The sequence below is a fragment of the Aptenodytes patagonicus genome, chromosome 5 (assembly GCF_965638725.1).
Source record: "Aptenodytes patagonicus chromosome 5, bAptPat1.pri.cur, whole genome shotgun sequence".
In the NCBI taxonomy this organism is placed as follows: domain Eukaryota; kingdom Metazoa; phylum Chordata; class Aves; order Sphenisciformes; family Spheniscidae; genus Aptenodytes; species Aptenodytes patagonicus.
Window position 1 is genome coordinate 16973469 of NC_134953.1, and position 22459 is coordinate 16995927.

At 61.7% G+C, this 22459-nt stretch overlaps 2 protein-coding genes across 5 annotated transcripts; one reads left to right on the forward strand and one right to left on the reverse strand.

The window, feature by feature from the left end:
* Nucleotides 1–202: 202 nt before the first annotated feature.
* Nucleotides 203–16318, forward strand: MMS19 (MMS19 cytosolic iron-sulfur assembly component). Of its 2 annotated transcripts, none has more exons than XM_076338864.1 (31): nt 203–305; nt 4449–4497; nt 5296–5396; nt 7007–7092; nt 7514–7588; nt 8170–8239; nt 8436–8564; nt 8776–8837; nt 9114–9200; nt 9514–9588; nt 9866–9943; nt 10250–10388; nt 10783–10937; nt 11156–11234; nt 11492–11617; nt 11934–12015; nt 12373–12470; nt 12862–13002; nt 13237–13392; nt 13629–13728; nt 13897–13999; nt 14111–14185; nt 14321–14447; nt 14531–14631; nt 14710–14766; nt 14879–15065; nt 15179–15261; nt 15352–15516; nt 15604–15663; nt 15779–15879; nt 15958–16318. In XM_076338864.1, exons 1-31 carry the CDS (start codon nt 203–205, stop codon nt 15983–15985), a joined length of 3078 nt encoding a protein of 1025 aa, XP_076194979.1. In that variant the 3' UTR covers nt 15986–16318. The 2 variants fall into 2 exon arrangements, with proteins under 2 accessions (XP_076194979.1, XP_076194980.1); XM_076338865.1 differs by lacking the exon at nt 203–305 and adding an exon at nt 388–396.
* A 183-nt stretch (nt 16319–16501) lies between these two features.
* Nucleotides 16502–21646, reverse strand: ZDHHC16 (zDHHC palmitoyltransferase 16). 3 transcript variants are annotated; one of them, XM_076338866.1, is made up of 10 exons: nt 20193–21645; nt 19753–19947; nt 19460–19548; nt 19209–19237; nt 18872–19005; nt 18588–18635; nt 17930–18015; nt 17506–17629; nt 17361–17431; nt 16502–17015 (listed from the first exon to the last, which is right to left on the reverse strand). In XM_076338866.1, the coding sequence occupies exons 1-10, from the start codon at nt 20427–20429 to the stop codon at nt 16901–16903; spliced, it is 1128 nt and encodes a 375-aa protein (XP_076194981.1). In that variant the 5' UTR covers nt 20430–21645; the 3' UTR covers nt 16502–16900. The 3 variants fall into 3 exon arrangements, with proteins under 3 accessions (XP_076194981.1, XP_076194982.1, XP_076194983.1); XM_076338868.1 differs by having other exon boundaries at nt 16952–17015; nt 17329–17431; nt 20193–21646; XM_076338867.1 differs by lacking the exon at nt 18588–18635.
* Between the last annotated feature and the right edge of the window lie 813 nt (nt 21647–22459).

The window sequence follows — 22459 nt, forward strand, 5'->3', positions numbered from 1 at the left end:
TTGTCCCCTCCGCCCCGCCGTACCGCTCCGTCTCCCACCCACCACCTCCCAGGGGCGGGGGGGGGGGGGGGGGGGGGGGGGTGAGGAGGGGGCGCTCCCGCCGCGCGCGTGCGCGCGCGCGCTGTCACCGCCCGTGGCGCGAGGGCCCGGCGCATGCGCACGGCGGGAGGGCCGGCGGCCGCTGCCCTGGGCGCGGGGTGTCATGGCGGCGGCCGGGGCCGGGACCGGGGCCGCGGCGCTCGCCGCCTCTGTGCAGGACTTCGTGGCCGGGCAGGAGGACGGCCGCGCCGCGGAAGTGGCGGCAGGTACCGGGCGGGCGCGGCTGCGGGGCGGGGCCGGGCGTGGGCACGGCGGCGGGGCCGGGCCTGGGGCGGGCCTGGGCACGGCTGGGGGGCGGTGAGGCGGGACGTGGGGGTGCGGGGTGGGCTTTGAGGGTGAGCGTGGGGCTGCGGGGCAGGACGTGGGGATGTGGGGCAGGGTGTGGGGCTGGGCATAGGCAGGGCTGTGGGGTGGGGCTTAGGATGCAGAATGGGGCAGGGCACAGGCCCGGCTGTGGGGCAGGGCATGGCAGGGTGTGGGGGCGTGGGACAGAGCGTGGCCATGGGTTGTGGGGCTGGGGCATGAGGCTGCGGTGCGGAGCATGGCTATGGGGCAGGGCATGGGGGAATGGGTAGGTCCTGCAGCTGTGAGCTGGGCATTGAAAGGGGGGGATGAGGACTGGGAGCTGTGGGGTAGGTGTGGGGCAGCAGCTAGGGTGAGGGGCTCTAGGGGCGAGGCGGTGGCGGGTGTGGGTAGATGCAGGGCTGTTGCGAGCTGGGGTGAAGGTAGAGTCGTGGGGTCTGTGGGGTGGGTCAGGGTTTTGGGGGGCTGGTCTAGAGCATGGGGTGAGATTGAAGGTGTTGGGCCAGCGGCTGGCCTGGAGCAGGGAATGGGGCTTCGGGGGGGGGGATATGGCATGGGATGTGTGAGCTGACGGGAGCACGAGGCTGCAGGCCCTGGCACCGGAGGTTTGGTGTGCAGTGGGAGCTGCTGTGGGTGGTACTGGGTGTGACTGGCCGGGGGGTGGCTATGGCTGTGTGGCAGAGAAGGTGACAGTGGGAAGGAAGCTCCTGGCCTTGCCGAGATGCTGTGGGAGACGACTGATGCACTGGCTTCGCTGGCCCCTGCTTCTGGGGTCCAGGCTCTGACTACCCTCTCTGTGGTTTCTCCTCCTTTCCTGGCACGGCTTGAGGCATTTGGTTTCCTTGGATAATTTGTCTTTCTGCTTGGAGCAGCGATTTGGTGACTTTGTTACTTTAGGGAATTTGCAGCTTCAGGAATGTGGCTTTTTAAGGATAAGGCAGCGCATTTGTGTTTCTAGGCATTGGCTTCAGCGTGTTTTGAAAAGGAGTTGAGGGAGCAGAGAATGACTATGTAGGCTACATTACATGGAGGGGTAGCTTATAGACCTTTCCCAAGACTGATGGATTGTGAAGTGATCCGTGGTACCTTGGTGACAAGATGAGCTGGCAAAACGGGAAGATAACCTGGTGGTCCGTGTAATGCAGAGTGAAGAAAATACCAAGGAAATTTGGGGGAATTCACTAAACTATGTGACATTCAAGATGTTGCAAAAGAGTTGCACAAAGCCTCCGACGTATTTGGGATGGGGGGGGGATAACCTTACAACTACTGTTGTCATCTGTGGTCATGTTACAGAAGTGCCTGCAGAAAGCTTTGTCTCTTTGAAGACGTACAAAGAGAAGAGCCACCCCACCCCCCCCACCCCCCCGTTCTCGTCAGCCGTATGGCACTTGTAACAAACCTACCTTGACAAGCGAGGGAGCCGGCAAGTGTTCTTTGGCCCCTCTGACCTCGTATAGAATCATACATCAGAAAGTATTAAATTGCATCACGTATCCTTGAGCGAAAGGGGAGGTTTTTTCTAACCTTGTGGCCATTGTGCAATTGTTGGAAGAAACACGTTGAGCTTCTCCCATGTGTTGCTGAGTACTAAATTGAGTGTAACTTGGCAAGTGGAAGAAAGGCCTCGGTGCTGTCACAGGCAGCTCGGGCTGCACGTGTCAGTGAGTGGCAGAAGGAGGCTGAACTCATTTTTATTAAAAGATGGGGAGAGAAGGATACTGCTGTTACAGAAATCCATCACACACTCCCGTGAATGCCATGCTCACATTTTGAGAGTGTGGGGAAGACAAGAATGGAAAGTGCGCAGAAGTGATTAATGTCTAGAAGGACACTGCGTGAAAGGGGGGAAGAGGTGTCAGGAAAGGGAGTGGAGTGATTCCAAGTAATAATGAAGCAAAGGGTAAATGGCTTGCTTCTGTTTAGTCTCTGGGACTACAGGAACAGCAGAATAGGAAAGCAGCCCCTCCTGGTAAAGGGAGTGCTGGGATTCCAGGTGCGTAATTAACCTTGGGAACCTGCTGCTGCCAGATGTGGAGGCAGAAGTTTCACAGGCTCGCCACTGTGCCCGCCGTGCTGATGAGGCAGGTCCAATTATAGCTGTGCTTACGCTTAAGCTGTGGCCTGCGCGGCTCTGCCTGCGAGCAGGTCGCGCTGTCGGGGCTGGTGTGGTCACTCCACACGAGGCGAAGCTGGTCGCACCTCTGGGTCCCTGAGAATAGAGCGAGTTCTCTCGCCATAGCCAAGCAAAGGGGCTGCTAACCACGGGGAGCATTGATAGCCAACTGCGGTTTGATCATTACACTTCAGCTCTTTCCTGTTGATTAGGAAACCAGCTGCTTTGTGTAGCTGCTGCTTTTGATCTCTGAAAAAGCAGAGAGGCAGAGTGCTTGGCTGTGGAGATAGTGTTTGTCTCGGACCTTCTCCATGGTGGTTCAGAGGCACGAGGGCTTTTTGTGAGCTTGCAGAGCGGGATGTTGAGACACTGGGTGTGAAGGGGCCGTACGAGCTCTCCTGGCAGCCCACTCTGCTTTGTGCCGGTACACAGCACCCGCTTGCGGTTGCACTGTTGTTCTTCTGCAAGAAATTTTGCCAGCACCTTATGGCTGTTGCTCGAGGCACCCCCTGCTCAGCCTGTGCCTGTCAACTCTGTGGCTTGCTGGGCTCCTCTTCTTCCTCACAGCTCCCCTTATCTGTTCTGTCCCTCAGTCCAGGCTCCCTTTCCCTGCTGTGCCAAGTGGGATTGGAAGCTCTATCCCTGGAGCCGGGGCTGCCTGCTGTCAGAAAACATTGTCATCCCTTCTCCCATCCCCAGAGACCCCTCTCTGATGAACAGTGTGACTTAATACTGGAATTAACTGCTTTAGGAAGAGCCAGTAAATGCTTGCAACAGCAGGAGACACTAGCTGAGACAAGGCCTGGGAAAGCCCCGAATGAAACCTTAGGCTTCTGAGGGGGTGGGTGCCCTGTCAGTTGTGTAGGCAAGACTTCAGCAGGGCAGAGGGATGAACAGAGCCCTCTGGAGCGCCCAGAAGTGCTCCTGGGCAAAGACAGTGAGGCTCGGTGACTGGAAGGTGCTTTTTTTGTGGAGGAAAGCTGTTTTGTCCAGGTGGAGAGTGAGGGGTGCTGCTTGTTTCCCAGCAATGTCCCTTGCCACCTGAGCTACAGGTTAGAGGGCTGAAGGTAAGGCAGTCCCTTGCCTCCCACCCCATGTCTGACCACAGGGGGACACAGAGCTTTCCTACTGGGAAGGTGTCACATTGGCGGTGAGTGGTGGGAGTGGAGAACCTGCCCTTCTGCCAAGGCTCTTGTAGGATGCAGCAGGTCCCTACCAAAGCCTCCCGAGGAGTGACTCTTTCCCCACTTGAGTTGCAAGAATATTGAGGCAGGAGGTGCGTGAGGCAACCTGGCAGGGTGTCTGAATCAGAGCTGGAAATAGACTCCAGGAGTCCCAATGCTTCGTCTTCCTCTGACCACAAAGCTGCCTTTCTCCTTGCCCTCCATCTTGGAGGGAGTTTGTGCAGGTCTTGCTCAGCATAGCATGGGGGTGGCGGAGCCAAGGTGGGAAGCTGGGTGATCACTAGCGTCTGGGCTGTTTGCTCTGCCACTTCTCCCTCAGGAAGTACCTGGGGAGCTGCCCTCTGTCTCCTCCTGGCTTGCTCATGTTAGAGGAGCGTTTTTTGGCATCTCAGCGAAGTGGAGCACAGCATGGCTGCTTCTCTCGGGAGCCATGCGTTGGTCGCGGTTGCAGCCAGGCTGCGGGGAGAGGGTAGAGGCAAAGTGCCGGCAAGTTCACCCCTTGCTGCCTGCTCTCAGCTCTGATCCAGTCGAGTCAGCTCTCGGTCCCAGTCGTGTTCGCAGGCAGGGCTGGAGGCAGCTCCACCAACTGGGTGCACATGGCTCCTTCGGTGCTTAGTGAGGTGCCGGCACCCGGCCAGCCTTTCCCGCTGCGGTGCTGGGCCCTTCCCAGCATCTGTCTCCAGTGCCATGCCTGACTGATGGTCTGGCAGTCTCTTCAGTTCACTCTCTTTACCTCCTTTCTCCAGGGGTGAAAGATGGAAGCTGGACTGTGCTGCAGCTTGTGGAAGCCCTGGGGTAAGGAAAGCCTTATACATGTTACACATCGCGTAAGGGCCTTGCAGGGGAGATTCCCACAGAGGGACAGTGAGAAGGAAAAGTGTGCATGCTTGTCCAGGACGAGCTAGCTTCAGTGCTGGTAGACACACCACAGCACACAGGCCTGCAAGGATGTTGTCCGCTCACAGCGCAGGGCCTGAGTGGTGCTTTGCCCTCTCAGGATTTGGGAGCTGTTTGGGAAAGAGCAAGGCCGGAGTAGCTCTTGATACTCTCCCAGGACTGAGGAGAGGTGTTGTGGCAGGCAGTGAGCCGCAGGGCACTTCTCAGTTGGACTGTCCCCAGCAGGAGCTGCCTGAGCACACAGCTGCACATCACCATGTCACGAGTTGGCTAGCGCTCAGCTTTTGCTTCTGTCTGCGAGCTGTCGTGGCCTGGGACTCGGGGAGGCTCGTTTCTCCCAAGCTGGGGGCTGGGTTTGCCTCGTTGTAAGAGGCTTTGCCCTTTTTCAACCCTTGTCATCTTGGGAGCCTGAGTTTCAGGTGCAGAGCATGGTGCAAGAGCAATTTCTTTGGTCTGACTTGAGAACTTGGATTTATTGCTCCGTGGCTCTGGGGCCGGGTATATGCGTGCAGCATAGTCAGGGGAAGAGGATTCTGCTCCCACCCTGCCAGCCAGTCAGGCAGGACTGGGCCACGGCCCCCCTGCCCAGAGAGCAGCACCTCTTTGTTTTTATAATGTGTCTGCTCAGGATGTGCTTCCTGCTTGGGTGTCCCTGCTCACAACAGGCCTCTTGGGCTTTCTCCCCACTTGGGCTAGCTCTTGCCTGGAGAACACAGATCCTCGGACGCGAGGGCGTGGCATCCAGCTGCTGTCACAAGTCCTGCTCCAGTGTTACTCCCTGCTCCAGGAGAAGGAAGGTAAGGGCTGCTCTGCGCTCCTGAGTGGCTGCCGGCAGGTTGGGGGCAAAGCCTGTGCCACTCAAGTGTCTGTCCTGCAGTTGGCAAAGGGATTGATTTAGCACCACGACAACTTTGTACATGTCTCTCAAGTCAAAGTCCAAGGAGGGCACGGGGCCTCACGCTGCAGCCTTTTTGCCAACCTCACCACACAATTCGGGTCACTCCCTGAACACGCCAAAGCCCTGGTGCTGTAGCTGGTGCCCCCAGCAGTGTGTGGGTGTTGCACACCCAGGCGTGCTCAGCACCACGTGGGACGCCTTGGGGACACATCTGCATGTCAAAATCCTTGGGTGGTGATTCAGTGCAGGAAAACCATCCTTCACAAAGCGAGTCGTGCTGCAGCCCTGTGGCCTGCCCAGCTTAACTCTGGGGGAACCCTGGGGCCTGGGGAGGAGGGGGGATCAGCGTAAGGATGAGAGTGGAGCGGAGGACCGGAGTGGGGAGAGGAAGATGCCCCGTTCGAGGAGGCAAAGAGAAGGTCTGCCTGTGTTAAATGCCCCATAGCAACTGGCTGGCAGCAGGGGAAGCCAGTAAGCGCTGCCAAACTTTGATTTGGACTGGGGGCCTTGCTGATGGGTAGCTGAACCTGTGCCAGCAGGCTGGCAAGGCAGGAGGGCCCAGCTAGTAAGTGAGGTGGAGGAAGGGAAGGATGGAAGTAAAAGGTGCTTAGTCCTTGGCGTTTGGCTCTCTGTAAGTTTCACACTGGTGCCAGGCAGGGCCAAGAGCAGCTGTGCAGAGAGGGTATGGACAGACTAACTACTGATGTAGCTGGAGTCGGGTGTGATGACTGTGATGGGGACTGGGGCGCTCCGGAGGGAGAGCTGGGGTGGGGAGGCCTGGCAGAGTCAGGGCAGCTGGGTGAGGGGAGCGAGCTGGGTTAGAGCCAAGTCACCAGGAGCTCTGGAGGAGGGTGGGCAGAGCCAGCTTCCCGGGAGGGCGTAGGCAGCTGCTGTGACACCCCCAGCTGGCCCTGTCTCCCTTCGTGTCCCTCCTCATGCAATTCATTTCTCAAGCGCTGCGTCAGGCTGCCTCCTGGGGGGGTGAGTTTCTGCAGCAGCTGTGGGCACAGGATGCTGCTAGCCGGCTCTTCCAGTCTGCTTCCTGCTGCCACTCCCCAGGGCCGGGGTGTGCAGGCGCCCATGGCCGTGACTCAGGGGCCGGGAACGTGTTGTGGAGCCAGCGCGGGGAAGCCGGAGCTCCTGCTCCAGCCCTGCGCCCCACCCCACGACATCGTCCAGCCTCGGCTGAGCAGGCGTCTGCCGCTTCACTGCTGGTGTCTGCACCCACGTGTCTGGACAGGCCAGGGCAAGTGCCTTTCGGGTAGCTCCAGCACCTCTGCAGCGGCCAGAGGTGGGTGCTGCCCTGCTGCGGTCAGATGTGGGTTGCTCACAGGGGGAGGGCAAAGGCGTTGGAGCCAGGTGGATGCACCCAACAGTGGCAGTTAATCCCATTCACCAGTGCGAGATATGCTTGCTGTTCATCCGGCAGCTGCTTTTGGCAGAGCTGGGGCCAGAGCCCGGCAGCTGCATTTCCTGGGACTAACACACGTTGGTGTCTGTTTCTGATAGTGCTGCACCTGGTCCTGTTCTATGAGAATCGGCTGCAAGATCATCACCTCGTGATCCCCTCGGTGCTCCAGGGACTCCGAGCACTGGTGAGCTCGCGCCCCCCAGCCTGCAGCACTGGGATGTGCTCCAGAGTGGTGCTGGGGAGGTGCAACACCAGGGTACAGGTTGCAGCAGGATGTCAAGCACGGCCCGGCTGGGCTGTCAGCTCCTGCCTGGTGGCATTGCCCTGTCTCCTCAGTGCTCCTGCTGTGCCCCTTGCAGAGGGGCAGGAGAGAGGAGACTGCCTTGATTTCCTGCCCCATGCTGGTGTTGGGACAAGGATTCCCTGGTCACCCTGGGGAGCAGCATAGGTGATAGGTATCCTGTCCTGTCCTGTTCTGTGGGGGTGGTGAGCTCTCCCCAGGGTAGGAGAGGGTCCTGCATGTGGCTGCTGTACAGAAGCAGGAGCTCTGTTTTATGTCTGCCATCATGGTTTTCTCTCTTGCTTTTCTCTTTTCCTGTCCTCAGAGCATGTGTGAGGTGCTGTCCCCGGGGCTAGCAGTGTCTGTGCTCAAAGCTATCTTCCAGGAGGTACACGTGCAGGTGAGCAATGTGATTTCCCATCCTCCTGTCCCTGCTCTCTGGGTGTCTGGGGATGGCCTGCCTGCCCTGAGGACTGAGTTGCATTCAGTAGTAGTGCAGTGTAGCACATCCTTCAGCAGCAGTGCAGTGCTCCTGCGGAGCTTAGAGACAGCGTGTCTCTCTGCAGAGAGAGAGGCAGACAACAGCTGAGGATCCTGCTTGGCCTTTGTCCTCTCTTCTCTCGGCCCTGGGGCAGTTATTTCCTTTGCTCTGTTCTCCAGGCTGTGTTTAAGTGCCCCCAGCCCCCAAATTCTCCTCAAATTTAAGATTGTTTATGCTGGCAGGGCCTTGGGCAGCATGTGTGGCCCTGGTGTGACTGTGATGGTGCATTCATACAGTGATGGACACAGTCATGTTCAGGTGCCATTGCATAGGCATGCGCGCACTTTGCATGTGGTAAATGGGATCTGCATGTCAGGAAGCAGCAGCTGAGCTGCTGGGGATCCTGCCCTCTTCTCAAGGGCATGCGCTGCCCCTGGGTGGTGGGTAGCAGTGCTGCCACGTGCAGAGGCTTGTTCTGATTGCTCTGCTCCTCCCTCCAGTCCCTGATGCAGCTGGACCGCCACACAGTCTACAGCATCATCACCAACTTCATGGGCACCAGGGAGGAAGGTGAGGGGGCAGATGCCAGAACCACTGTGGGGTTGCCCAGGCTGGGAAAATGGCTCGCTATCACCTTCTCCAAGGTCTCTGTGGCTCTGCCTGGGGAGAGCTGGAAGGGCTGTGGGGCTGGGGAAGCCAGGCTGGTTTCATTGCATGTTGGTGAGGTCTGGTGTCCTGCACCTGCTCACACTCCTTCTTTCTGCAGAGCTGAAGGGCCTGGGTGCCGACTTCACGTTTGGCTTTATCCAGGTGATGGACGGGGAGAAGGATCCCCGCAACCTGCTGGTGGCCTTCCAGATCGTGCATGATCTCATTACCAAGAACTACACCCTGGGTGAGCCTGTGCCTACCGTGCAGAGCTGATCGGGGAACATGTTGCTTTTCTTTGAGCTGTTGGAGGGATGGACCTTGGGTCTGACCAGGGCTGAGGTTGTCCCTGACATGCTTTAGGAGCTGCAGAGCCAGCCTGTCATGGGTGCTGGGCATGGCTGCTGTGCCTCTTTTGCCCAGCATCTCTGCTCACTCCCTCTCTCCTCTCCCTGCAGGTCCCTTTGTGGAGGAGCTGTTTGAAGTGACATCCTGCTACTTCCCCATTGATTTTACTCCAGTGAGTGAGTCTGTCCTGTGCCACAGTCTATTCCTTCTGGTGTTTTCTCAGGCGGTTGTGTCCCCTCCAGGGAATGGGAGGAGAGGGCGGGCAAGAGTCTTGGCTGGGCAGTATTGAGCTGCGAGCTGTGGTACCCAGGCTGGCAGGCCGGTGCCAAGCTGGCTGCAGTGACTGGCATCGCTGCTGCCTTGCTGGAGATGAGGTGATGCAGCCTCAGCTGATGGCTGGGTTGGAGGTTTCCTGACCGGTGACCTGCTCTCTGTGCTTCCCTTCCAGCCCCCCAATGACCCTCACGGCATCCAGAGAGAAGACCTGATCCTCAGCCTCCGGGCCGTACTGGCTTCCACACCCCAATTTGCTGAGGTAGGAAGCTCCTAGGGGGTTCTTGAACACCCCACTGTTCCCTGAGCACAGGATGCATTTCATAGTGCTGCAGCTCCCGCTGTGGCTCCGTGGGATGGGAACAGCTGGGACCAGGAGCATGCACTAGGGCAGCCCTGTCTCCTGCTGGGGCTGGGCATGGGGAGGGTGCTGACGCTGACACCCTGGGAAGGGGCTGCCTGTTGCAGGTATCCCTCCACCTCTGCTCTCCTGAGAGAGGCTGAGCTTGCAGCCCTGCAGGGCCGCGGACAAGGTGGTGCAAAGGTGGGCTGAGTCTAAGTGCCTCTCTCTGCAGTTCCTGCTCCCTCTGCTCATTGAGAAGATGGACTCAGACCTGCAAAGTGCCAAGCTTGACTCCCTGCAGACTCTGGTAAGGAGAGATCCCCTACTCCCTTCAGCCCACAGCTGGCCTGTGGCAGCAGCAGTCAGCCACTTCTGAGCCCTTCTCCCTGCCAGCCAGAGACTCTCCCTTGCAGAGCCACAATTTCCAGGGTCCTAGTTCGGCCTGCATCACTTTTTCCTCTTTTTCTCTTCCCTTGAGTGGTTCATGCAGTTCAGCATGAGCCTGCCAGGATGGGCAGTGTCCCTGCTCTGTGTCTCCCGGTACTGGCTTCTCTCTGATGCTTTCTCCTGGCTCCCTCTTGCAGACTGCCTGCTGTGCCATCTACGGGCAGAAGGAGCTGCAGGAATTCCTCCCCAGCCTCTGGTCATCCCTGCGCAGGGAGGTGAGTACCGCAGGGCCCCTTACAAATGCTCCACCACAGTTGGGCTCCTGCTGAGCAGGAGATCACAGCCAGATCAGGCAGGCCCCATATCTCCCAGCAGCCCCCACCTTGGACAGACCCAGCTGGAAAGTGGGGGGACAGGCCAGCCCTATCAGTGCGTCCCTGGGGCTTGGATGTGCTCCGCTGCATGTTCGAAGCACATGGGAAGCGAGGCGGGAGCCTGAGCCCTTCAGCCCATGTTGGGAGTGTCAAGCCTGCGGTTGGGGTCAGCACAGAGCTTAGCTCATCCTACGGCCTCTCCTGCAGGTGTTCCAGACAGCAAGTGAGAAGGTCGAGGCGGAGTGCCTGGCCGCACTGCACAGCCTCTCTGCCTGCCTCTCCCGCTCCGTGCTCAGCTCTGACACCGAGGACCTGCTGGATTCCTTCCTTGGCAGCATCCTGCAAGGTAGCTAGCAGAGATACCTACCCTGCCCTGAGCAGCCAGGCCTGCAAGCACCCTCCTAGCTGGAGATCTGCCCTCCTGTTCTCTTTGAAGCCTCTTCTCTTTCTAGCTCTCACAGCCACCGTTGGTTTCTCCAAGGGAATTGGCTGCAGAAAGGGAGGAGAGAGGGGCACAGTAGGCGATGCCTATTGGATTGAGTTGCTTTCCTGCCTGCTGGGATTAGGGCGTCCAAGGCTGTGCTGTGCGCTTGGAGCTGGGGGAAGCACCTCTGTTAGGGAGGCTGTGCGGCAGCTCAGAGCTGTGCCCCGGCAGCACGTCCCAGCCCAGACATCAGCTTCATCCCCGCACGCGAGGCAGAGGAGCTGTGCCGGTGCAGCTGACGCCCAACCTATCTCAGATTGCAGGCACCATCTGTGCGAGCCCGACATGAAGCTGGTGTGGCCAAGTGCCAAACTCCTGCAGGCAGCAGCAGGTGCCTCCCTCCGTGCCTACCACCGCGTCACACGCAGCGTCCTGCCCCTGCTGCTGGAGCAGTACACCAAGCACCCGCAGGTGAGGGGCACCCCGGGCTCTGTGGTCACAGACAGCAGGGCTGAGTGCACCCGCTGGCTCTGCAGGGCTTGGTGGGAGCAGGGTGTCAAAGTGGATGTCCTTCCCTGGCTGTGGGCGGGGGACCCTGTGGGCGCCCTCTGGCCTCGCAGCGCTGGGCTGAGGTGTAGCTGTGTCCCAGCAGTGACGGTGATCTGGGTTATGCCTTTGTGTCCCTGCAGAGCAGCCAGAGGAGGACAATCTTGGAAATGCTGCTGGGCTTCCTGGAGTTGCAGCAGAAGTGGGGACATGTGGAAGAAGGTGAGGCTGGCTGGTCCCTCTGGAGGCACCCGTGTCCCAGGGGGCTGCTGGCTCTGACCTCACCTTCCCATATGCTGACAGAGAAGGAAAGCTCACTGACCTGGGCGGCTGCATGTGCAACCCCCTGCCGTGTCCCAGGGCCCCTGCATGGTTGGGTGTCAACTGGCAGGGCCCCAGAAAGGGTCTGTCAGGTGCCGTGGTGGTGGCTGTGCGGTGACAGCCAGACGCAGGCAGTGACTTCGTGCCTCTCTCTCCAGATGAGAGCACTCTGCTGTCACTCCGAGCCCCGATTTGCTCTGTGGTATTCTCGGCGCTGACGGATCCCAGTGTGCAGCTGCAGCTCGTCGGGATCAGGGCACTGATTGTCCTGGGCTCCCTGCAAGGTTGGTGCCTCGTTTCCCTTAGAGAGGCAGAGGGAGGTGTCACCCTGTTCTGGGAGACATGGTGCCACGTGGCTGCTGGGATGTCCTTTGCCTGCCGCCTGTGCTGCCTGTAGGTGCACAGGAGAGTGGCAGTGCTTCCTACCCAGGCCATGAGCTCCAGGGACACTTGGTCTCTCTCTTGCCTGTGGGTGCTGGGCACCCTGTATTTCTGGCGTTTGGCATGCTGCTGCGTTGCTGCTAGCCTGGATGAGGGGGAAGGATGCTGGCATCTTCGCCTTTGGCCGAGGGCAGGATTCCTCTATGTCTCTTGTTGCAGGCTTCCTGTCTCCCTCTGACCTGGAGCTGGTTGTGGATCACCTCATCCGTCTCGCTCTGCATGAGGAGGATTCCCAGAGCAGGTGAGGGGCAGGCTGGCACCATCGCAGTCACCCACGCTCTGGGGAGAGGAGCAAAGCCTGGCTTTGCTGCAGAGAGGTGCTGTAGTCTGGGGGAAGGCACAGGAACTGTCTGAACTAAAAGACCATGTGGGTGTAAGAGCAAAGGGATAAACCAGGCGATTTCTGTGCTGGAAATTAGAAAGTCTGGGCCTGTCAAAGTAGGGGGCTCTGCCCTGCCTGCCAGTAGGGTGAAAGGCAGATTGCTGAGAAATGGGTTTCTGGAGGCATCTTCTGGCCCAGATCTTTGCAGCTGGTGTACAAGCAGCCCAGGGTTTGCAGTGCTCACATCACCCCTCCTGCTCTCTTGCCCCCTGGCAGCGAAGCAGCGATGGAGGCAGCTGGATCTCTGGCCCCCCTCTACCCAAAGGTTTTCTCTGGACGCATGGTACCCAGGCTTGAAGAGGAGCTGCAGTCAGGTAGGGCTGGCGGCCTTGGGAAGGGAGTGATGTCTGGTTTTGGGGTGAAGCCTGTCCCATCCCCGTTTGGCTCCTACCAGCCAGCAGGGCTGTGCCACACAGCATAGGTCGGTGGCTCTCCTTCTTGGGGGATTCCCAGCACAGGCACTGTGGTGCTGGCACAGAGAAGGCCATGCCTGGTGCTGGCAAGCAGCCTGCACGGCCGGGATCACCCTTGCAGTGAGGAGCTGCCTAGCCACATAGCAGGCAGAGTGCCTTGGGCCTGGCACAGGCTAGTTCTGCTGTGCTGCTTCACCCCATCCACCCTGGCAGGGTCTGGGCCCTGAATGCCCTTGGGTGAGGGGGGCGTGGGGTCACCCCAACACCCTTCTGAGGTGTGTTTCCTCTTCAGAGCGGGAGGAGGAGAGCTCCCGTGACCACTGCTCCCTGCAGCAGCGCTGCCTGCAGGCCCTGGCAGCCGTGTCTATCCACACCAGCATCGTGAGGGAGACTGTCCCTGTCCTGCTGCAGCATCTCCGGAAGGTGCAGAAAGGTAATGCAGCCCACGACGGGCAGCTGCACGGAGCACGTCTGGGCAGGAGCTGCCTCCGTTACCAGGGATGGCTGGGAGGGAGTGGGGATGGCAGTAGGGTGAGGCCCCCGGGGCCGGCTGTGAATCCCACCAGTGGAGGGGGGAGTAGGGAGGGCTGCATTGCACCGGGATCCCGGTGAAGATCGGGGTGGGGGTGCTGCGGCTGTTTGATGTGACGATGACTGTGCCCTGCAGGGAGCAAGGCCAGGAACACCCAGGACGTGGTCTCTGTGTGCCAGAGCCTGCACCGTGTGGCCCTGCAGTGCCAGCAGGATGCGGAGGGTTGCTGGTACTACCACCAGACAGTGGTGCCCTGCCTGCTGGCCATGGCTGTACAGGCTGCCACGCAAGGTAGGTGGGGGGCTGGAGCGGGAGAGGGGAGAGCAGGCAGTTCCCCGGGCTCTGGGGTGTCCCTGATCCTGCAGCCAGCGCTGCTGCTGCCGCCCTCCGGCAACCGCGGGCACTGCGGGCCCGGCTGCCAGAGGCAGAGCAGCCCTGCCCACAGTAGGCGTGGGTCAGGGGGCTGTGCCTGCCTCCTCCCTCTGGGCAGCGGGTTGCAGCTGTCCTTCTCCTCCCGCTGCCTGCAGAGAGCACCCACCCGCTGCTGGGCAAGGCACTGCTGGAGGAAGAGGTGCTGGCTGCCATGGTCCCCGTCATCAGCGCTGCCACCACTCACCTGAGCCCTGAGTGAGTGATGCTGGGGCGGGACGCTGGGCACTCCATCGTGGGGAGGGGGCAGGCTGCGTCCCCCCCACTGCTGTCTGTACAGGGAGACCCTGCGCCTCCTGGGAGGTACCCAGGAGCTCTCTGGTGACCCTCCCAGAGCAGCACATTGCGATGTCTCCTTTCTCCTAGGCTGGCTGCCCAGAGCGTCTCTCACGTGGTGCCCCTCTTCCTGGACGGGGAGGTCTCCTTCCTGCCCCAGAACAGTTTTCCCTGCTCCTTCCAGCCCTTCGAGGTGTGTTGGGTGCTTGGGGCTGGGATGCTGGAACAGGGGCCGGGAATGAGGATGTTGGCATAGGCTGGCAGCAAGGACCGTGATGACACGGGCACTGTTCTTCCCCCGCAGGATGGGGAGTGCTTGGAGGCACAGAGACGTCTGGTCGTCCTCCTCATGGCCTTCGTCTGCTCCTTGCCCCGCAATGTAAGTTGGTGGGGAGCAGGGTGGAGAAGGAGCCCTGACCGAGCGCCCTCCTGACTGGGTCCACAGCAAGCTCCATGGGCAGAAGAAGGGAGCAGCTGCGGCCCCGGGCTGTAACATGCTCCATGTCTCTTCCAGGTGGCAATTCCTCAGCAGGAACGGCTGCTCCGGGAGCTGCTGGCGCTGAGCTGCTCCTGCAACTGCCCCTTCACAGCCACCACAGCTGCCAAGTGCTTCGCAGGGCTGGTGAACAAGCACCCGGCGGGTAAGGGGGCTGGGCAGGACACTGTGGGTCCCTGCTCACTGCTGGCAGGGGAATGGCTCAGCCTGTCCCTTCTGTGTTCCCAGGGCAGCAGCTGGATGAGATCCTGCAGCTTGCAGTGAACAGGATGGAGCCTGGCCTTGCAGAGGGGCCCCGCCGAACACAGGCACTCACCCTGCTGCTCTGGGTAAGGCCTGCCCTGGATGCGGGACGGGGGGAGAGACAGGGGGGACGGCCTGGTGCTGACTCTGCTCTGCCTGCACAGGTGACCAAAGCCCTGGTGCTGCGCTACCACCCCCTGAGCTCCCGCCTGACGGACAAGGTAGGCAGCGGTGGGGCTGGGTGATGTCCAAGGAGCCTGCCCACTCCCCCTGCGGCCGGCTGGGACCCGCCCAGCAGCAGGGCGCCCTGTCTCAGGGCTCTCTCCCTCGCAGCTGCTGGGCCTGCTGGGCGACGTGGAGCTGGGCCCCGCTGCGGCCGATGGCTTCTCCCTGCTCATGGCCGAGTCCCCGGACGTGCTGCACAAGGACTGCCACGCTGACGTGCGCATCATGTTCCGCCAGCGCTTCTTCACCGACAACGTCCCCAAGCTGGTGCAGGGCTTCCACGGGGCTGGCCCCGGTGAGCGGCCACCCCCAGCCCGGCCTCGCCACCCCGTGACCCCTTACCCAGGGGACCTGAGCCAGCGTCCCCTCCTTCCCCTGGCTGCCTGTAACCATCTCTGCTCTCCACAGACGTGAAAGCCAATTACCTGAAGGGCCTGTCCCATGTGCTCAACCACCTCCCCAAGCCTGTGCTGGTGACAGAGCTGCCCACGGTGAGAGCCAGCCTTGGCAGGGGGGATTGTGGCAGTGCAGAGTGCACGGCTGGGAGTTACTCATGTCTCCTGTGTCCTCCCCACCCGCAGCTGCTCTCCCTCCTGCTTGAGGCTTTGTCCTGCTCGGACCGCGTGGTGCAGCTCTCCACGCTGAGCTGCCTCCAGCCCCTGCTGCTCGAAGCTCCCCAGATCATGAGCCTGCACGTCGACACACTGGTCACCAAGTTCCTCAGCCTCGCCTCCAGCCCCACCATGGTGCGTGTGCCCCCTTCTTCCCTCCCCACGCCCCTCTCCTCCGCCCCTGCCCCTTCCGCTGCCCTCACCCCTGTCTGTCTGTTCCAGGCTGTCCGCATTGCTGCCCTGCGCTGTGCCTATGCGCTTACCAGCCTGCCCACAACAGTGGTAAGTGCTCCCCGCAGCCTGCTCCTGCATGTAGAGGGGCAAGGGGGTACCAAACCTCCTCCTGGGGGGCAGCCAGCACCCAGCTCTCCCACTAAGAGCCCTTTCTGTCCTACAGCTGCTCCCGTACAAGGCCCGAGTTATCCGGGCGCTGGCCAAGCCTTTGGATGACAAGAAGAGGCTGGTGCGGAAGGAGGCGGTGGCAGCACGGGGGGAATGGTGAGTGCATGTGGCTGGAGCTGCTGGGGCGCTGGCATACTGGGGACATGGCTGATGGCACCATCTCTGCCCCCACAGGTTCCTGCTGGGGAGCCCGGGCAGGTGAACGCCCTGCATCCCCTCCCTGTGCTGACTGACAATCTGACCGGGCCCCTGCTAACCCATCCAACCGATGCCACAGACCCTTGGAGCCCAGTACTGCCCCGAGTGCCGGGGCTGGAGCATGGGGGCCGGCAGACAGCACCCCTCACTGCGGCACCTTCCCGGCACCTGCAGGAGGGAAGGAGCTGTGCCGCTCGTGGCTTGCCCAGCCTCTGCTGCAGCCAGGGACAGTGACGGACAGACTCGCCACGTATGAGTGGAGAGGGCAGGCCTGTGCACACGCATTCAGTGTGTGGCAACCCACGCCCCAGAGGAATAAATATATCTGTTTTGGTAACGCTGCACGGAGTCTCTGTGCAGCCCAGGCTGGGACTCCATTGCCCTTCCATATGTTGAGTAGCTAAAGGTGCTGCTGGTTGCAGGCCTTTACTCCTTTCCACGTTGGGGAATCATGGGTGTCCCTCTCCTCCCCTGCCCCCAGAAGTCTGCGCCCCCCACCGGGGAAATGAGCCAGGCTCCCTTAAAAAAAAACTTTATTGGATGGTCTTAAAAAGGCTCCCTAGGGAGTGCTTGGGGGGCAGGGGTGCCAGCCTCTGCGCCCAGCCCTGCCGGAGAGCCGAGCTGGGCCACGTGCTGGCCTGTACCTGTGCTAGCAAGGGCAGCACCTTCAGCTAGAGCGGGGAGCGGCAGCTCTGCCGCCTTTCCCCCGGGGCTGCCTGCAGCCCCCAAGGAGCCGAGAGAGCGGGCGTCCAGGCACCGGCACTGTCCAAACGGTTTCCCATGGCTCTGGCTCCAGTCAGGGGTGCGTACCAGCACCCACCTTCTGCCAGGCGCTCGGGCCAAAGTGAGCCGCGGTGACGGAGCGGGTCCCCGGTGCGCTCCCCTGCCTGCGAGGAGGGACGTCTGCAGCACCCGGGCCTCAGATGGCCAGGAGCGGCGTGCGCTGCTCAGTCACGCAGGGAGGCAGGTCCCAGCTCAGGCCCGTCCCGTGGGGCAGGTGAGGAGAGGGCAGCAGGACGCGGGTGAGCCAGTGCCTGTGGGGAGAGGAGAGAGGGCGCAGCAAAAAGCTGAAGTCTCGCTCTTCTCAGCTCTGCGAGCCCATGTCCCTGAGCTGCCACAATGGCTGAGCTCCTCAGCCAGGGCTCTCTTGGCAAAGGGCTGCCAGGTAGGCCAGAGCTTGCCACCGGGCAGGGCTGAGGAGCCACAAGGCAGCTGATGCCTGGGTCCTCCATGCCTTGCAAAGCCCGAAGCAGCGCAGAGCACGGGACGCTCGCCGTCCTGCTCTGCCCCAGCCACCCAAGGAGAGCCCCAGTGTCCCAGCACCCCCACGCGCTGCTGAGCCACCACCTTTCTGGGCAGGGGCTTCCCCGGGGCTTCACCTTGGCACGTCCACGCCCAGGAACACCTTCCAGTTATCCCAGCCACCGTAACTGTAGGGGTTCCTGAAGACCTGCAGGCCGGGGAGACGCACATCACATCTGGCTCTGCCCTGGCCGGCCCTCCTGCTCCGCGGGCTGCGCTCACCTTGCCTTTCTTCTGCAGTCTCTGCCTCTCCTTCTTGTTGATGTGCCGCTCGATGCTGGTTTCCCCACGGGTAATGAGGGCAGCGTGCCACAATGTGAGGGCACCCAGGGCCAATGCAACCGAGCTGGGGACAGCAATGGACAGCAGGCTGCACACAGGCCTTCCTTCCCTGGCGCCACAGCTGTGGGGGGCTGAGGCTACCTCCCTGCACCCACAGCTGCATAGGTGGGTGGGCTGGTTTAATCCCCCATGACAGAGAGCCAAAATCTCTCCTCTGTGGCCCAAGAGCTGGCAGGGCTGGGACGTCTGTGCTAGAGCAAGCCAGCCCAGCCCCAGGGAGGTAGAGAGTGAGCAATGTCACAGGTCAGGGGGCTGCACACTACTTCCCCCAGCCCCCTCGCTCCCAGCCCCTGGGTCCCGTTACCTGCACAGGACCCAGAGGTAGACCACGCTCTTGTGGAAAGCTCGCTGGCGGAAGGAGAAGGTGGGTGGCGGGGTCTGGTAGTATGTCTGAAAAAGGACCAGAGGGGGACGGGATCACCCAAGCTGCTTTACAGCTTGAAGCCAGACAGGGGGACTGCTGCGCCCTCGCTGATGCAGAGCTTGGACAGCTAGAAAGGACTGTGGCTGGAACCAACACAACAGCCAGGGTGATGGGGAGGCAGCCTGAGACAGCCACGAGACAGACAGACACCTGAGAGCTGGCACACGGGTGAGAAGCAGTGGGCTGGAGGTAAGGGGGCAGGGAGCAGCCGTGGTCAGGACACCGCACCACACCACAGCTGATGCTCAGGGTGAGATGTGTACGCACTGCTGCAGCTTCCCCAGGAGAGCAGGGCCTGAGCAGCACATGCCAAGCAGCTGCCACCAGCTAAAGCTCCTGGAAGCTGGGTGCACAGGGAAGTGGACCCCAAGCTGCTGGAGGCAGTGTCCGTAGCAGAGCTGCCCGGCCTGAGACACAGCACAGGGGCTGGTTCTGGTTGTGGGGTGCCCCTTGAGAGCAGGGCCCCAAGCAAGACCCAGCCTGCAGGGCAGCTCTGCTCTGCACTGCCCGGAGCAGCTGGGGGGCAGGGATGTCCCACCTGGTTGGCAGCCACCTGCAGTCTTTCCTTCTCAAGCAGTTTCATTCTCTAGGGGGATGGAAAACAGGGCACCAGTTACATGTCTCAGAGGAGGGGGCCCTTTGCCCTCACCTCCCCCCCCCCCGCAGGACTGGGGCAGCTGGAGGCCTCACAGGAGGAGGAAGAGGGGAAGCAAAGTCACTACAAGGCCAGGCCTGGCCCAGCCTTGTTCTGCAAGCTCAGCCTGGGGGAGCCCAGGCAGCCTCGGTGCACACCAGGGCCAGGGCCAGGGCCTGCCTGCTCACCTCAATGGCTGCGTAGGCATCCCGGAACATCTCCCAGCCGCTGACGCTGCAGTAGATGCAGCCCATGGTCATGAACAGGCAGAAGGAGAAGAAGTAGCGGTGGTTGTAGTGTCCCACGCAGTTGTTTAGCCAGGCTGCCTCTGGGGTTAAAGGTGTGTAACCATGACGGGCCATGGGTCCAAACCCACCCCAGGGACCAGGGCTGTTCTTCTGGGCCCGGCCCTCAGCACCCTTCCCCGTGCTGGCTGACTTGGGAGGAGCGGGGCAGGGAGAGAACAGGGAAGCAGGGCCGGCTGCCCCCGGGAGGGTGCCGTGGGTTAGTACTGCAGAAGGATACGGCAGTGGTGGTCCATCTTCAGCACGCACCTGGGAGGGAGGAGAGCAGCGCCAGTGTCAGTGCCAGTGCGAGCACCGCATTTGGGAGGGGGCAGGCAGCCCCCCCAGCCCTGCATGCTGTGCTAGAGACGAGGCAAGAAGCCAGCAGAGCAGAGGGGAAGGGGCCCCGGTCTTGCAGTGTGGCAGGGGGCAAGGAAAGGGGTCCCGGAGGCTGCCCCAAGTGCTGTGGTGGGCAGAGGGAGGGAGCCCTACCTGTTGCAGATGCTGCAGTGGTGGGTGCGAGCCGGCTTGGGGGCAATGCATTTCCTGCAGATGGAGACGCCACTGAGATCGTCCTTGGCCTGCGCACAGGTCAGAAGAGATTTGTGCACCCAAGCCCTGCACCCGTCCCCTGCTCCTCACCTCCCCTCTGACCCCCCCGCCTCCCCTCCCCGCACTGCCCAGCCTAGCTGCCCCGATCTGGAGGAGGCCTCCTGCAACGACGCCACCAGGCTGGTTTAGCTGTGCCCAGCTGGGAGAGGCTGCGCTGCTGGTCGGTGCCTCACCTGCGGTGGGTGCCCGGGCGAGGTGGTGATGGCCATGTAGTAGTGGAAGACAATCATGATGAGGTTCCAGTGTCCGTAGGCGAGGTGCCAGCAGATCCAGGCAGGCGTGTAGGTCTGCAGGATGAGGGGCAGCAGGCAGATGTACACGATGGCCACGATGGAGCTCGTCAACCCGATCACCAGTGCCACAAACACCTAAGGGAAAGGGGCCTGGGTCACCGGAGTGGGCAGCGCCTGCCCCTCGCTGCCTGGGGAGAGGCACAGGCAGGATATGGCCACAGGAAACCAATCTGAACCACACGCTGAGGTCCCCACTCTCTTCACACCTAGAGCACAGGCAGCCCTGAGACTCAGTTGCCCCATCAGGACACTCACCCCAGCCCCCAGAGCTAGGTGCCCCCCCGCCCGGTGAGGGTACTCGCCACGCCAAGGGTACTCACCACGCCGAACCACCGGGTGACGTGGTCCACCAGCCAGTAGATGGGCTCAAAGAGGGAGTCCAGCACCACGTCGCTGTTGGTGAAGGAGTTGTAGAGCAGGGAGCGGAGACAGAGGTTCCCGTAGTGCCACAGCTGCTCCACCTGCCGCAGCAGCTTAAACCGCCGCCGCCGGCCCAGCCGCAGGCACTTGAGGAGCAGGCGCATCACCGCCACAAACATCCGCTGCCAGCTCCTCATCCCTGCCACGCCACGCCTGGGGGGAGAGGAGCTCGGCGTGGGCAGGCCACCCTGCTGCCTGGCTGTCCCTCAGGAAGGGTCTCCCCTCCCGGACGCGCCGGTCGTGCAGCTCCCGGCGCTGACTCTGCCGGACGCCTGCCTGCACAGCAGGGCAGGGGCCTCTCCTTCACCCTGCACAAGGATGCAGAGCAGGGGGAGCTGAGCCCAGACTCCTGGAGGCTGCAGGACCGCTGTCGCTGGGACAGCTCTCCGCGTGGAGCAGGGGGCACAGGCCCCTCGGCATCTGGGCTCAGATGCTCTCTGATTCCATCTCGTCTTTCCTGGCAGGGAGGGGGCCGGGGGAGCGACACAAAGAGTCTGACTCAGAGGAAACCAGAGAAGGCACGAGCATGCAGGATGCTGGGCCAGTTCCAGGGACGATCCCAGGTCCAGCCCTTCCCAATAGGTTTGGGAACGGGGGAGCCCGCACAAGATGCATGCGGAGGAGCCAGGCCAGGATTACGCCTCCTACCCTAGTCCCTCTCCTCACCCCCAAAAAGCAGGGCCTGGATGCTACTTCCCTTCACCTCAACCTCTGGACCAAACTGCAGAGGCCAACCTGCACCTTTCCCAACATCACAGCCCCACTCCAAGAGTCCCAACGCTTTCCCCTTTTCCCTTGCCTGGATCCACCTTGGACAACACCACGTGCCGGCAAAGGAGCAGCCCCAGGCTGAGGCAACGCTGTGAAGTGCTCCCCTGCCCGCTGAGCCCCTCATCCCACCCGAGAGCCGTGCTGGGAGCGAGGAGGAACCCGAGCCGGCCCAGCAGCCGTGAAAATGATCTGCAGGGTTGGGGCCCCCAGGCCTCCATGCAGGCAGGGCCCATCAATATTAAGCAGCGAGGCTGCCCCGGGGTCCTGCCAAGGCACGTTCTGAGCCTGGGCCAAGCGCTCGCCTCAGCACGGTGCCAGATGACAGTGCCACGCTGCAGAGCCTGTCCAGCCAGGACCAGCTCCCTCTGCTGCCGTGCCCGCTGCACAGCCCTCAGGGAGCAGCAGGGAGGGTAAGGGCAGGAGCTGCAGCATCCAGATGGGCTGTCCAAAGGAGCCAGGGGCTCCCCTCTGCCCTGCCAGACACGCGTGAGGCTGACCCCAAGGCTGGGAGCAGCTGGACACGAGGACACCAGACCCACCAGCCCACCCCAGGACACAGGCGTGGCTCCCGCCCAGGTTTCCTGTACCCTTGTAAGGGAGAGGTGGGACATGCAAACCCCAGCGCCACCCCCTTCCCCCACATTTCCCCTTCCCACTCTGCCAAGAGCTTTCCTCTGAAACACATCAGGTGTGAAGTGGAGCAACAACTTCCTGCTGTGCAGCCTTTGGGTGGCACCTGTCCCTGTGTTTTCAGTGTGGTAAGAGACAAAACGCTGCAGCCAGCAGCAGGTCTTGGGGTCAGCCCTCCCCGCCAAACACACAGCACCTCCCTGCCCCTCAGAGAGGTTTCCTTGCCTACAACAGCCGGCAGCTGCTGAGCGGGCAGCCCACAGGGGAGGCAGCCAGCCTGCCCCAGGGCAGGACCTCCCTCTGTCCCCAGGCACCTGCCTGCAGACAGTGGCACAGCCACAGGGATGAGGCTCCAGCAGAGCCATGCACCCTCCCTGGCCCAGTCAGGCACTGGGGCTCCAGCCCTCACCCTGCCCGCGGCCCTCCCCACATCCCAGTGGGGCGTTGGGCCCACAGGGGTGGGACAGCAACCACCAGCACAGCCAAGACCACAGGCAACATCAGAGCCCCGGGGGGGGGGGGGGGGGGGGAACCTTAGATTTGGCCCTACCCCGGGGAACAGCCAGGGCCCTGCTCCTGCTGGGTCCAGCTGCCCAGCCCCAGTTCCATGGCACCCTCCTCCACAATGCCCAGCTCCCCCAGTTCAGTAGCACCCAGCCCCGCGGCACCAAGACGCCCTCTGGCACCCAGCCCCATCACGCAAAGGCTGCCCATACCAACAGCAAAAAGCCCTCAGCCCCACTGCATCCAGACCCGTAACACCCGG

Coding starts and splice junctions, on each gene's coding strand:
- MMS19 (XM_076338864.1), top strand. CDS start 203: ATGGCGGCGGCCGGGGCCGGGACCGGGGCCGCGGCGCTCGCCGCCTCT. Junction 7,093..7,513: donor TCCAGGGACTCCGAGCACTG/GTGAGCTCGCGC, acceptor TCCTGTCCTCAG/AGCATGTGTGAGGTGCTGTC. Junction 13,729..13,896: donor ACCACTCACCTGAGCCCTGA/GTGAGTGATGCT, acceptor CCTTTCTCCTAG/GCTGGCTGCCCAGAGCGTCT.
- ZDHHC16 (XM_076338866.1), bottom strand. CDS start 20,429: ATGAGGAGCTGGCAGCGGATGTTTGTGGCGGTGATGCGCCTGCTCCTC. Junction 17,630..17,929: donor TACCTCTGGGTCCTGTGCAG/GTAACGGGACCC, acceptor TGCTGTCCCCAG/CTCGGTTGCATTGGCCCTGG. Junction 17,016..17,360: donor CTGGGCGTGGACGTGCCAAG/GTGAAGCCCCGG, acceptor CTCTCCCCACAG/GCACTGGCTCACCCGCGTCC.